Source organism: Triturus cristatus, chromosome 8 (genome assembly GCF_964204655.1).
Source record: "Triturus cristatus chromosome 8, aTriCri1.1, whole genome shotgun sequence".
Lineage (NCBI taxonomy): Eukaryota > Metazoa > Chordata > Amphibia > Caudata > Salamandridae > Triturus > Triturus cristatus.
In genome coordinates this window covers 33,636,980-33,652,358 of record NC_140591.1, presented here as the reverse complement: position 1 = coordinate 33,652,358, position 15,379 = coordinate 33,636,980, and the positions used below count along the sequence as shown (strand labels likewise).

The following is a 15,379-nucleotide window of genomic DNA, read 5'->3' as shown; positions in this document are numbered from 1 at the left end:
ATAAGAGTTCATGAAAAACCCAAGTGGGGTGAGACTGGACACTGGGCGAGAACTTTAATATTCAAATCACGCAGTGGTTCGACATTGGTTGAAGTTGTCCTGTTGGAGAATGGCTTGTGATCAAGGACTTCTAGTTCGAAACGCGTAAAGCCCTCACTTGTGAATAAATGTTTGAAGCTTACCTGGCTGCTGTCCTCGTTCTTGGAAGAGGCACTCTCCGGGGGGTCGTGCTCACAAGGGCAACCTTTCTTTGTGAACTAATATATAAGGATATAACTAAAGTATATACAAGAGGACACGAATGCTTGACTTAAAAAGGGTAAAATCTGTATGGAACAGGGTCTGCCTGTTGCTCATAACATACATGATTATATGGGTAGGAAACTACACACCTATTTGACATCATTAGCCTAATACTTGAGAATGATTACACATTAAATAAAACAACTTCATCTTACTTGGATATATAAAAAGATTTTACTGTTAAAAAAACACTATCGTATAAAACCCAACCAAAAATAAGCAGGCCATGGGTCCTCATAAGCTGTATGCCTTTACCACACAAGATGGCCTTTGTACCCCAACCCCCTATTTAAAGGCCTCTCTCTGATCTTTCTGTTTTTTAGCAGAATATCGTTCCCTTTTGTAGATTCTCTCACAAGGTAAAAGCTGTGTGAATCGAGATCTCTTTGTTTCTTATAACATGCATAAGAATATGGGGTGGGAACCTCACACATATCTGACATCATTAGCCTAATACTCGTGTATTATCACACATTGAAGAAGCAGATTCATCTTACTTATTACATACATAATAAAAAACACTCCATCATATATAACCCTAACAAAAATAAAGAATATCTGTGCATTGGCAACCATTCGTTGTGATTCTCAAAGCATCTGCATTACACCGTCATTCCTTTTAACTAAAACTAAATTGAGCTAGAATGTATGGCTGCAGGTGACTGTATGTCTACTTTTCACAACTTTTACAAGCTTCAAGAATGCCAAAAGTGTTAGTTGTTGCCAGAGAGGTTTACTGTAGGTAACATAACTGCAGGGGAGCAGAGAGTAAGCTGTTTGAATAATGCTAGTTAGACTGTCCATTTGTTTTGAAGCTAACATATACAGGAATAGAAGAATAAAGAAGGATTGTGTGTTTTTCAGCACCATACCAGATGAATAGAAAAGCAGGGTCACTGATCTGATTTGACTAATTGTATGAAATACTGATCGGTCAGCAGAACTGTGGGTCTGTGCATTAAACTATTTACATTAAGAAAACCCAGCCTTTCAAAGCTGTAGGATGCTCTATTGTTGTTGCATTATGTATTTTCACCTGGAATATATTTTATAATCATAATTTCATTTTTCTTTCTAGATTAATGAAAACAGCCTGTCTAAACACAAAAGAGCTTGTGAGAATGGTGCAAACCCATATCCCATTTACGCTGCAGTGGAAAAAAGTAACATCACGAGAGGCAAAAAGAATGCTTCTGGTAGGAACATGCGTGTGTAAAAATCAGAGTTTAGATCGCTAAAATGATTGATCAAACCCGCTCTATCAATGGCCAAACTCTTGTAGCCGAGTAATCATATTACGGTAAATTGCGAAAGCCCCTCTCGAAGAAAAGGTTTTTCTTCTTAGTTTACATATAAAAAACAATAGTGTGCACTATATTGGGATCAAATTTCTACATGCGAAGTCAGGAAATGTTGAAAATAATATTAAGGATAAAAACAAAAAAATGCAGGTCTCTTCCAGCATACATGTAATTGTAAATATGCTGCCTTAAAAAGTACAGACAATTCATAGACACAAGATTCTGAAGACATAATGGATCAAAAAAAGTAATGGTAAATATGTATGCATTAGACGGTATTTCTGTAGCGTAGCCTATTCTTGCAAAAAACTAGTTTCTAGTCTCCATCTCAAACAATCGAAATGATATACGAGCCTGGGCTGTGATGCTACACTTTGCACTCTTTAAGGTATGACTTTTCATTAGAATTGCATATCTTCACCAGGCAGGAATTGCTTTATTAGTGTACTTATCAAAATATTCAGGGGTAAGGCCTGCAAGGTCTTCCAAGTAAGGCTTAAAAACTTCCTTTTAATCTAAACAGCAATTCAATGCTTTGAAAGCTCTACACATAGTAAGGCTTGCATAACCCAAAATGATCCCAATAGACATGTTCTGGTCACCCTGAAGGTGCAGAATGTGGGACTGCGGAATAGCAGAAAGATGACTGTGCCGTAAGAGAGTCAGGAAAATACAACAGCTTGCACAGGTTCCATTCTGTCATTAGTGCAGTATGGAGGACAAATCTTGAAAGATTGCAGAGATGATAGTGAGCCATTTTCACAACTGTAAGGATCTGTTAGTGAAAGGCAGACCAACATTAGTGATCATCCCCTGGTTCCCGACAGCTGAGCCCTTCGATGAGGGTCGCTCCTATGGCTGTGGACGTTCAGAGGAAGGAGAAAAGGAGTTCAAAATGAGTCTGAAGGAAAATTTAGATTTTGTCTAACCTTGATGGTCAGAAAATCTGTATTTTATTAAAGACACGGAGGCTAATATTATAGCAATCTTCTTTATTTAGCTACCAACACAGCCACTTTAAAGAATGTTGAACCCTACCAACAAGAAAAAGTCCAACCTAATAAAAGGCCAGAACACCCTGATCTCTTCCTTTAAAAAAAAAAAAAGTTTTCAAACAATACCCTCAGGTGAAAAAATTCTGTTTGTAACTTCCAATGCCCCACATCAGAAACACTTCTAATAGAAACTAAACATAATAGACTCGTTAACTTGTGTGATAATAACTTTAGACTTAAAAAGGCATTTATACTGAAATCATCTATGTTCCTCAATACTTTAGACTCATCCCTTAAAGAGTTATATCTAGATATCGGTGGTTTTGAAATTCTTATACTCTTCAGAAGTCTCTTTATAAACACATTTTGGCCTACCGAAGTACAATTTACTAGTATATGACCAGCAGCAATCGCCAATCGATTAACATTGATAGTTATATAAGATAAACCGCTTCCAAACATTTCAGACAGATAGTTTGCTATTTCTACGATATCCACTGAAATTGGATCAAAACTCCTTTCCACACACCAGCAAACCCATTTTTGCCATGCCAATCTATACATCTTACGTGTTCCTGGTGCCCAAGATTCCTTGATAAGGTTTTATGCTCCCAGTGAAAGTCCTGGAACCTTCCATATTCTCCTGAAATTCTCCATGCCATTATTCTCAAATGACCCTCTAACACCAAGTTGTACAGTTCTCCTGCTGGCCCTCATAAAGTCTCGGGTAACAAAATGAGGTAATCCACCAACATTACTAACAACATAGGGTACCAAACTTATGACTTCCAAAGTGGTGTCACTAGAACCACCGTCACCTTCCATTTGCGAGCCATCATAATTACTTGTTTTTTCATTGAAAATGATGGGACAGTATATCCTATCAGACCCCCTCCAATCCTTCCTGAAGGCGTCTATTACCGCAGACTCCGGGTCCGGACGCCAACTGCAAAACATCTTCAACTGGGTATTCAGCCTGTCTGCAAATAGAACTACATGATAAGGACCCCAAAGATCCATCAGCTTCAAGAAAATTCCTCTGTCCAGAGACCAATTGCTCGCATATCTGTGATTCCTTGAAAACCAATCTGCCTCCACATTGCTCTGACCAGGGATATGTTCCGCCTGAACTACAATGTTCCGTCTCAAACAGTTGTCCCAAAACATCTTCGCCAAATCTGTCAAATCCTTTGATTGTTTGACCCCCTGCTTGTTCACATATCTCACAGCCGAAACATTGTCCATTCTCAGAAGAATCGAACACGTCGCAGTGTTCTTCGTAAAACTCTTTATCGTGAAATATCCTGCTAGAAGTTCCAAACAATTTATATGCAGGCTCTTCTCTCTCTCTCTCCACAGACCTCCTGTAGAAGTTGAACCACAGTTCGCCTCCCAAACTGACAAGCTTGTATCCTATTCTATGACCAAATCTGGAGTGACCCAAATATAGCTTTCCCATTCCACACTTCCATATTTTTTAACCACCAGTTCAATTCTTCCCTGGCCTCCTCTGAAAGAGTAACCTCCTCTGAATATTTACATCCTTGTCTCAGGTGTTTGCTCTTTAAACGTTGGAGAGCATGATAATTCAGAGGTCCTGGAAAAATGGCTTGAATTGTAGAAGATAACAATTCTATCACCCTTGCTAGCTAACATCCTCAGCGATATTCTCCCCATCAGTAAAATATTCCTTTATTCCAGGAGTTTCAATTGTCCCTGTACTGTGTCTATCATGAATCCTACGAACGGATTAACCTGGCTTCGAAATTAAACACAACTTCTGTGTGTTCACCACAAACCCTAGGTCCTCTAATAAGGTTATTACCATAGGATTACAATCCAGGACCTTTGATCTCTTTTCATCCGTTAGCAGGATGTCATCTAGGTAAATAATTAGACGGAGACCTTGTTCTCTCAAGAAGGCTGCAACTAGCCTTAGAACCTTGGTGAAACACCAGGGGGCAGATGACAGACTACAGGCAGACAAACAAACTTCCACATCCTTCCGCCCCTTCTGAACTGAAGGTATGTCTGATGGTTTCTGCAAATAGGGATAATCAAGCAGGCATCCTTTAAATCTAACCTTGTTAGCCCGTCTCCAGATTGCAAGACATCCCTTATTAAATGTAAACATTCAATGTTTAAATGATGATATTCTAACCAGTCGTTCAGACTCTTTAAATGTATTACTGGTCTCACACTTTTGTCTTTTTTCTGTACTAAAAAGATATTACTCACAAACCTTTTTAGGGCACCCCTCGATTCTACAATGGCACCTTTTTCTTTCAGATACTGTGCTTCCTTGTTCACTAATTCTGTTTATTCTTCATTGAATCTTATAATTTCTGGGATATGATCCTGTACTCGTTCTCTCACAAAATCTATGCGGTAGCCCATATTTGTTTCCAACACCTAGGGATCTTTTGTTACCCTTTACCAGTTGTTGAAAAACTGAGCAAGTCTGCTACCCAGTTTTTCAGGGGTAACAGAAAGGTCTTGACTTACCTGATCCACATGAACGACGTTTTCCTCGCGATCCTCTTCCTTTATATCCTTACCTTTGAGGGTAGAACCCTTCCAATTGATATTGTGATTGATAGAAGTTAGGTTTAAACCCCCTATAAAACGAGGTCCTGATGCTCTCTTGGCCTCGGCCAGGGAACTGACCTCTCGTTTGCCCAGCCCCAACAAAGACACGTCTATCAAAAACTTTTTAAATCTACCTTTGTGAGATTTGCAGAGAGCTGAAAGCCCCTATGTATTTTGACATCTCCTTAATGAAATCATCACCAAAACATAGGCCATTATCTGCTTGCCCTTCCTCTTTATTGGCTAACTCCACCAATTTATGGTCTATTTTCAGAAGGATACTTTTCCTTCTCTCTACTGAAATAGCCGTGTTAGCATTACCTAGCAGGCATACTGCCCGCTGGATCCATTGTCTCAATTCCTCTGGGTCTAAATTGAGGTGTCAATTTGGGCAAAATAACAATGGGCTGGGTGTGTGACCGAAAGCCAGTGGTTTTACTCCGGGCAAGCACACCTTTCTGTGTTTTTTAGAACAAGCTTACCCCACACTATTACCTTGCACAGACACCTGTCAGGGATTTGCCATGAAGAATTCTGATTTTGTATCAACCTTTGTTCATTTTAACTGGCTGAGCTGCACAGTTTTTGGTAAATCAGGTGCATTAGCCATGTAATTCCTCATCACTTTTGACAATACCTAAGTCTCTGTGCCCGGTTCTAAGGAAATATATCCACGTTTGCATATTTCTCCTACTTTCATGTTGGAAGTCTGGAGGTTTGAGCTCTGCTGTGACCTAAGACCAGTCACTCGACCACAGTAGGTCTCACTTCCCATAATATTAAAGTGTCACATAGATCTTTAAACATATTAATAACTCACCTTTTTTAAGAAAGTAGAATTAATAGCGGAACGGTTGTCCTAATACTTAGGAGACTGGTGTGAAACTATAGTGCATAGCATGTCATCTCTTGGTCAATTAATGTCCACACTGCACTGTCAATACGAGAGCATTGTTGAATGAAGATACAGATGCATCTTTTAAACGTTAGTTAACTATTAAACTAGATACTGGTTTAGATGAAAGCATAAACAAAGTAGGTCGCACACTGCTCGTCATACCAGCAAATAGCCCCATAGAACTCTGGATAATGTAGTAGCAACGGTGAGTACGCCTATGCCACGAGTATGTCACTATAATGCCATCCCTGGACACGTGTTTCGAGGTAATTGCCTCTCGTCAGCAGGGAGCAGGTAGGTATGTGGGGTGCCAAGTAGACTGCCAAAATATTAAAGGTAAAATACCTCTCACGGCGCGCAGGTGCGGTACCAAGGCTCGTCAGCCCAAATCGCTCGAGGGAGCTAAAATACATAAACAAAGTAGGTGTCCAGGGATGGCATTATAGTGACACACTCGTGGCATAGGCGTACTCACCGTTGCTACTACATTATCCAGAGTTCTATGGGGCTATTTGCTGGTATGACGAGCAGTGTGCGACCTACTTGGTTCCGCACCTGCGCGCCGGTAGAGGTATTTTACCTTTAATATTTTGGCAGTCTACTTGGCACCCCACATACCTACCTGCTCCCTGCTGACGAGAGGCAATTACCTCGAAACACGTGTCCAGGGATGGCATTATAGTGACACACTCGTGGCATAGGCGTACTCACCGTTGCTACTACATTATCCAGAGTTCTATGGGGCTATTTGCTGGTATGACGAGCAGTGTGCGACCTACTTTGTTAATGTATTTAAGCTCCCTCGAGCGATTTGGGCTGACGAGCCTTGGTTCCGCACCTGCGCGCCGGTAGAGGTATTTTACCTTTAATATTTTGGCAGTCTACTTGGCACCCTACATACCTACCTGCTCCCTGCTGACGAGAGGCAATTACCTCGAAACACGTGTCCAGGGATGGCATTATAGTGACACACTCGTGGCATAGGCGTACTCACCGTTGCTACTACATTATCCAGAGTTCTATGGGGCTATTTGCTGGTATGACGAGCAGTGTGCGACCTACTTTGTTAATTTAGATGAAAGCAATCAATACCAAAACTATAAGCATAGCTTGGTAGGAGGCACTCAAATTTTGAATGAAATACTGTTGGAAACCGGGCAACCGGGTTAGCAGTCACCAGGTTCCCAGCACAGTGGTAGCTTGGCTCGAGCGGTAAGGAAGACAGGCACCGTGTTAAGCGTACGTCACACCCTCACAATAACCATGCGTTCATCCATGCCAAAAACGACACTACACCGTAAAAATTATGAAAGAAAGTAGTTTGTCTTTATCTTCTTTTCTCTTAGTTGCAGGTTTCAAAACATACATACAATACCATAAGACTTTTCCTGAAAATAGCAGGTCAAATAAATAATACCGCAGTGGGGTTTCAATAAATAGGATCAGGTCATAAATAAGCAAGGAATAAATAGGGGTGCAATAAATACAGAGGGCAAATAAATACTGTCAGACAATAAATACAATGCAGGAATAAATACAGTCAGACAATAAATACAGTCAATAAATAAAGCACCTTCAATAACTTAAATAACACAATTAATGACAATTACAGTTCACAACACTTTCCTGAGGTAGTTTGGTTTTACTGTGCCCAAGTACAGCTAGTGGTCACTGGGGTGGCCTGGGGATGTCCCAACTAGATTGGTCAAGGCTGGGGCCTAAGCTGAGGTAAAATGAGGGTAACCTTAGGTTCTGGCTCTCCCAACTACACAGTCCCTCACACAGGTCCCTGCACCAGTCTCAGTTCACCCCCAGCACTCCCTGGCTGGTCCTAACACCCCTCTAGCCCCTAGAATGGTCTTTTAGGGCTCCACAGGGCCTCAGATGCCCTTTCTACCACTTACTGTCCCTTCTGCGAATATCGGCTCCGCTGGCGCCGAGTCGACGCCGTGAGACGGTTCCGGTTCGATGTCGCGTCGATCTGTTCCACTTGACGCCGTGTCTATGCCGTCTGGCGGTTCCGGTTCGATGTCGCTGGGCGGCCTCGGTTCGATGTCGCGTCGATCTGCTTTACCTGACGCCGGGTCGGTGCCGTGAGGCGGCTCCGGATCGATGTCGCTGGGCGGCCTTGGCTCGATGTCGTGTTCCGGCGTCACAGGGTCACGGTCTCCCCGCTTCCGGGTGTCTCCGGAGTGCGACCTCCACTCCCGACCTCCGTCGGCTCCACCTCGGGTTCCGGCGACTCCGGAGTGCGATCTCCACTCCCGACCTCCTGCGCGCTTCACCTCGACCTCAGGCGACTCCGGAGTGCGACCTCCACTCCCGACCTCCTGCGCGCTTCAACTTGGTTTCCGGCGACTCCGGAGGGCGGACTTCACTCCCCCGTCGACGCCTCACCTCGACCTCAGGTTACTTCCTACTCGACCTCCGGTGACTCTCCACGACCTCCGTCGGCGCCCTATCTCGACCTCTGGTGGCTCCGGGTACGACGTCTGCTTTCTGTCAGCGCCGCTTCTCCACCTCGGGCTCCAGGTCTCCAGGCTTCTCGACGTCAGGACTCCAGGAGGACACCGCTAAACAGGTCAGGAGCTTGCTGGTCTTCTTCTTTAAGGCCTCTTCACAATATTTAGGTCCTTAAGATGGTTTTTCTGGTCTTGGTCCCACACAGGGCTCTAGGCTGGGCTTGGTCAGTAGGGACTAGCATCAAGGGTGGGTTTCTGGACCCCACTCCAAGCACTGGTTTCCACCCCTGCTGCCTCACTCCTTCCTCCTTCTGAATCTCTGTCCTCTCTCCTCTCCAGTCAGGTGCCAACTGCCAACTGCCTCCCTGAGATGGCTTCCCAACATTCTAAACTGCCTCCCTCTGTCCCAGGGTTCTAGAATGTTGGAGAAGGTTCTAGTAGGTTCCAGTGAGTTCTGGCTATTTCTCAGGTGACAATGGGTGGCCACCATTTTGTGTCTCAGGCCCTCAGACAGAAGTTCCAGGGGTAGGGAAAATGGCTCCCTGACCCTGCATCAACACTAAAAAGTCTGGTGGTTCCCAAAAAGGAAAAATTATAACAGGGTGTGAGGCAAAAGTGGGACAAAATAAATAATGATGAGGAGGGACCACCCAAAGGGCTGACAGGTCTAACACGCGTCCCCCCAGCTGAAAGTGGGGAGAGCTACCCAACCCCTTGGGAGTTCTCATCACTAAGGCGGAAATACCTTGAGAGACCGTCTGCATTGGCGTGGTCCACTCCAGGCCAATGTTCCACCTGAAAGTCCATTCCCTGTAGGGAGATAGACCACCTTAGCAACTTGGGATTCTCCCCCTTCATCTGCATCAGCCACCGAAGGGGTCTGTGGTCGGTCTGAATTAGGAAGTGCGAGCCAAACAGGTATGGCCGCAACTTCTTCAGAGCCCATACCACTGCAAAGGCTTCACGCTCTATTGCACTCCACTTCTGTTCCCTGGGAAGTAGTCTCCGGGATAGGAAGACCACGGGTTGATCCAGACCCTCTTCATTGAGTTGCGATAACACTGCCCCAATGCCATGTTCCGATGCATCCGTATGGACAATGAACTCCTTGGAAAAGTCTGGGGCCCTTAAGACCGGGGCCTCGCACATGGCTTGCTTCAGTTTCACAAAGGCCTGCTGACAAGCCTCCGTCCAGACTACCCGTCGAGGTTGCTTCTTGGACGTAAGCTCCGTGAGGGGGGCCACAATGGTACCATACCCCTTCACGAAGCGGCGGTAATATCCGGTGAGGCCCAGAAAAGCTCGGACCTCAGTCTGAGTCTTGGGGGGTTCCCAGGCCATGATAGCCTCGATTTTCGCCTGGAGGGGTTGCACCGCTCCCCTACCCACCAAGTGTCCAAGGTACACTACCGACCCCTGCCCGATCTGGCATAAACCAGCTTGCTTCAGGGCCTGGAGAACAGTTTGCAGGTGACGCAAGTGATCCTTCCAGCTGTTACTGAAGACGGCAATGTCGTCCAGATAAGCAGCAGAGAAACTCTCCATTCCGGCGAGGATCTGGTTCACCAGACGCTGAAACGTGGCAGGTGCGCTCTTGAGCCCAAAGGGCATCACGCAGAACTGGTAGTGGCCCTTGGGCGTGGAGAAGGCTGACCTTTCCTTAGCTCCATCAGTCAGAGAGATCTGCCAGTACCCGGAAGTAAGGTCAAAGGTACTCAGATATTGGGCAGCTCCCAGCCGGTCAATCAATTCATCCGCCCTTGGTATCGGATGAGCATCAGTCTTGCTTACTGAGTTCAGTCCCCGGTAGTCCACACAGAACCTCAGTTCCGGTTGGGCCCCCGGTGGTGCAGCTTTTGGTACTAGTACCACCGGACTGGACCAGGGGCTGCTAGAAGGTTCAATCACTCCTAGCTCCAGCATCTTAGTGACTTCACTGTGAATGCTGGCCTTCACCTTGTCTGTCATCCGGTAGATCTTTGACTTCACAGGTGGGCTGTCTCCTGTGTCCACGTCATGGACGCACAGGTGAGTCCTACCCGGACAAGGGAGAACAACGAAGAGTACTGCCCCAGGACCTGGCGTCAGTCCTCCTGCTGTTCAGGAGTTAGGGACGGGGAGAGAATCACTCCCTCCACCAACCCATCCTTCTCTTGAGACGCAAATAAGTCGGGGAGAGGCTCGCTTTCCATGTCCTCTGCTCCGTCAGTCACCATTAACAATATGACTTCGGGCCTCTCATGGTGGGGTTTGAGGCGGTTGGCATGCAGCACCCGTAGGGGCTGACGAGGGGTCTTAAGATCCACCAAGTAGGTAGCCTTACCCTTCTTCTCCAACACCTCAAAGGGTCCTGACCAGCGATCCTGGAGGGCTCTAAGCTCTCCTGGTTCGATCACCCACACCTTCTGGCCAGGCTCCAATTCCACCGGGTGAGCATTGTGGTCATACCACGCCTTCATCACTGCTTGGCTGGCTTCCAAGTTGTTAGAAGCTTGCTTCCACAACTTAGCCATTTGGCTCCGGAAGGCCAGCATGTAGCTCACCACGTCCTGGGGAAGCTTTCTGGGAGTTCTTTCCCATCCGTCTCTCACCAGGCTAAGAGGTCCACGCACAGGGTGCCCATACAAAAGCTCGAAGGGGTGAGGTTCTGGACTTTTAAGAGTCCAGAGGTGTCAGGGAAACAACACCCGAAGACCCCTGAGTTCCTTCCTGTCTCGGTGCACAAATAAACAGAGACACGGGCTTCTCGATGGTGGCGTCAAAGACCAAGGTTTATTTACTGCAGGGACACAGAAGTCATAGGAACCACACAGAGGCAGAATCTACGAGACTGTTCAAATTGCATTAAGTGGGTTGTTCCTTAAATACACGAAAAATGTCTTTAGGCAACATTACACGAATATTTCTCATGCCCAACCCGGTATCCCAAACAAACAGTAAATAGACATCAAACAATAACTAGTCGTAGGTTTTCGGTATTCGATCAGGTCCCCTTGTCAGTTTTCCATTCTTTGCCCGATCCTCCCCATCATAAAAATCGTAACCTCCCCATTGTAAAAGCCCAGAAGGAGAGGAGCAGAGTCAGGTGCAAAGGATTGAAAGGTAGGATAAGAGGTGTTTATGGATCATAAACGGGCATGGCTACCGTCTTCGGCCTTTCAGTCAGGACAATGGACACGAGAACCAGTATAGCAGGACTGGCCTCAGGCAAGGGAGGCAGCTTGATTCTGCCTAGTCATGCAGCGTCAGCCTTTCTCGGGGCTCGAGCTTACGTATCCTTAACAAGGTGATTCTGCCGGGGTCATCGCCCGTTCATTGACTATGTGAGGGCAAGAAACAAAATGGATGCCGTAACTAAAATGGATGCCATGACTTAACAACAGAATGCCCTATTTCTCAGTGAATTCATGCTAGTTGTGCAGCGAAAACACTGTCATGCATATAATGGATCATTTACGGTTCATTGGTACCAAAATCGTGTCAGTACTACGATACCGAATACACGGGTTCGGATCGCTACAGAACCTCAGACCGTCCTTTTGCCCTTACATAGGCAATAACTTACTCTATGTCAGAGTCCATTTCTATGTTCATCAGGTCACTGATATGTTGCTGAAGCATTACTCTATCCCGTGGCGTATCTCTAAAAACAGGTGGTCCTCTTATGCATGTCGAAACACAAAGGCTACATAAGGCAGGACCACACTGAACAATGAGACAGCACGAAAATAAAAATACCAATGCAACACCAGTGACTATCAGAACCTTCCATCCCCACGCAGATAACAGACTCCAGAACCATCCCATTAATGACCAGTCACCTTCCTCTACATGAGTCAGAGATTTTGTGTAACTTAGAAATGGCCTTATATACCGTTGGCGCATTATCTGGGATAAAAACACAGCAACTCGACTGGATCATCTTACATACCCCACCTCGATCTGCAAGTAACACATCGAGGACCATACGGTTCTGTAACGTCATGAGGCGATCAGCTTGAAGCTCAGCTGTCAGGTTACTAAGGGCACCCGCAGTTTCGGTGATAGTGGATTCAACTACCCGTGTTAGTTGACGTAAGTTTCTACTGTTGGCCATAGGCCCCCAGAATGGAAGGAAACCTTTGAAGAAGTCTCCTGCCTCTTGGCCAGCAGTATCTTCCTTATTGAAAACACCTCTCACAACTCTAGTTTTGTGATAATCCGGTGCAGCAGTGTATGTCGGAGGCAGCAGTTGAGCGATATAACATGAGCCTGAAAAGTCAGCAGGCAGCCATGTATATGCTCTGTCTTGGCAAACAAAATAGGTGCCCTTAGCAGCTAAAAATGCAGGGGAAGACTGTGACGGGAAAACGTATGTTTCGGTACAGTCGCTCTTCCCTAGTCGAGCTTTCGGATTCCTCCCATTTCCTTGCAAACAGACCTGACCTTGGTGGGGTACGACCCAGATCGGAGTCGAGCTTTTACGTTTGTTCTCACCCAAAGTAATGCCATATTCCGTAACATTCCAACCCATGTAAACTCGCAATTCATCCTTGGGAATAAACGGAGTGTTATTGACGTCTCTAACCATGTCAGTGATTCCTTTTACCAAGGCTCTATTAGCGGAGTTATACCTAGTGGAACGCGGAGGTCGTGGCGGATAGGTCTCTAGGGCATAAGCGAACATGGTCTGAAATGCCCAGAATGATCCATTATAACTAAAGGGCAGAACCAGATAAGGGATACCCTTGTCCATGGTATGTGGTATCAAGCCACACACCCAGCAGTTTGTTGTGTTAACCACTAGTTGATGTTGGTGCAAGAGCTGAATGAAAGTGTTATTTATAAACTCGGAGCGTCGAGCTTGCTCGTGGGCAGGAAAAGGATGGAAAGAATGAAGAGAAACAACAGTCGGAGAAACGGGAACATGGGGAGTTACTGTAGATGTAACAGGTGTAAAGATCAACTGAATACCAAAAATAATTCCGCCTACCAAAGTTATTAAAACGATCAGAAGTGTCAGAGCACATTGCATTAGAAAACATTTGCTATACAATATGTCATATAGTTTTGTCTTGTGCACATTTATGACGTTAACCCGTCGCAGTTCAGGAAGCTCCATCTTCTACAACCGTTCGCAACGGATGGTTTGTACCTGTTAAAAAATTGCCTATGTCTACCCTGGGAGTTCCCAAAGTAAACAGAAGAAACCGACCTTGTGTCTGGTTCCCTGCAAGTTAAAACAGGGCACACGTTACGACCCTACGGTAACCCAGACGGCAAGGTGAAAAAACAAAAAGATAAAAATTTAGAGCAAACTTCCTGACTGAATGGAATGCGATAAGATCAAAACAGTTTTCAAACAGAAAGGTAATTATGCAATGTCATTAGTTCATGGCATGAGAACGTAGATTATATCTGTACTTCCCGGGTCTTGTCTGATCTTGGAATAGCTGGTCTACAGGTGCAGAAATGTTCGACTCCACAGGTGACAAATGTTCACTTTGTACAACACTCTGTCCAAAGTTCAAAGGAGCGGTTCCTGCTGAGGTGTCAGAGTTCTGCGTTTCAGTTCGTGGGTCCGTTATGTACTCTGCATCACTGAAAGGGATGAGCCTAGGAACAGGTTCTGTCTCGGATACACCAAATCCCTGTCTAACCCAGTTGTCATAGGGGAGTGGGAGAGGGACACGCTTCGTATGGCTAGCGTGCACCCAATTCTTCCTTCCAGCTAGGCGTACAGCAGTTCTCGTTGTTAGGAGCACTTGGAACGGACCCACGAATCTTGGCTGGAGGTTCCGGGTTCGCTCAAAATTCCGCACCACCACTTGGTCACCTGGTTTCAACGTGTGGCCTGGACTCTCTGGCAGTTTAGGCAAGGATTCGAATACCTGTTGATGAATAAGGCTTAATTTAGCAGTCAGATCAAAAAGGTAATCAATCAACATTGGATATTCGATCTGTTTGAATTCCTTTGGCCTAGGGACTCCCCAAACATTAGCAGGACGACCGAACACAATCTCATATGGGCTAAGCCCTACTCGAGAGTGTACAGTCGCTCTGGTGGACAGTAGAGCTAAAGGCAGTGCATCTGGCCAAGATAGACCAGTGGAAGCTTGAATTTTAGCAAGTTTCAGCTTCAAGGTACCATTGTACCCTTCAACCAAACCTGCTGATTGTGGGTGATTCGCACTGTGGAATTTCTGGACGATACCCAGACCTGCACACACACTCTTCATAACTTTCCCTATGAACTCACTTCCATTGTCCGACCAAACAATCCGTGGCATACCATACCTGGGGAAGTATTCTTTGAGGAGGATTTTGGCAGTGGACATAGCAGTGTTATCCTTTAATGGATATGCCTCAATCCATCTTGAAAAGTCACAGACTACCACTAGGACATATTTAAGATTGTTACACCTGTCCATGTGGATAAAATCCAACTGAATCACTTCAAAGGGACAAGAAGGGGGAGCAAAATGACCAGTTGGGGTTGGGGTTCCCTTGCCAGGATTATGCATCAGGCATATCATGCAATTTTTCACCACTCTTTCCGCACACTTAGTAATTCCATAATTCTTCCATACTGGAGCTAACATTTTACAGATCCCTTTCGAACTGATGTGCGCCGCTCCATGCGCCATCGTGACTACTGCGAGCACATATGCATCAGGTAACATCCAACGCTGCTGTTCAGACAAATCAACCCAACATCCACTTGAATCCATTTTACCCGTTTTCTCCTTCCATTCATTTTTCTCATTTTCAGTTGCTTCATTCTGGATTGCCTTCACACTTTCAATCGTATTCCCACACATTCCTGATTCAGCAATCCATCTTGCAGACGTT

The 15,379-nt window shown here is 45.4% G+C and overlaps 1 protein-coding gene across 1 annotated transcript in view; it reads left to right on the top strand.

The window, feature by feature from the left end:
- The first annotated feature begins 566 nt into the window (after positions 1-566).
- LOC146799893 (cytosolic phospholipase A2 gamma-like) overlaps positions 567-15,379 on the top strand; it is a 335,231-nt gene continuing 320,418 nt past the window's right edge. Inside the window, exons 1-2 of the mRNA XM_085623690.1 lie at positions 567-575; positions 1,382-1,499. Coding sequence (XP_085479816.1) covers positions 567-575; positions 1,382-1,499 — 127 coding nt within the window. The remainder of the gene's footprint in view (positions 576-1,381; positions 1,500-15,379) is intronic.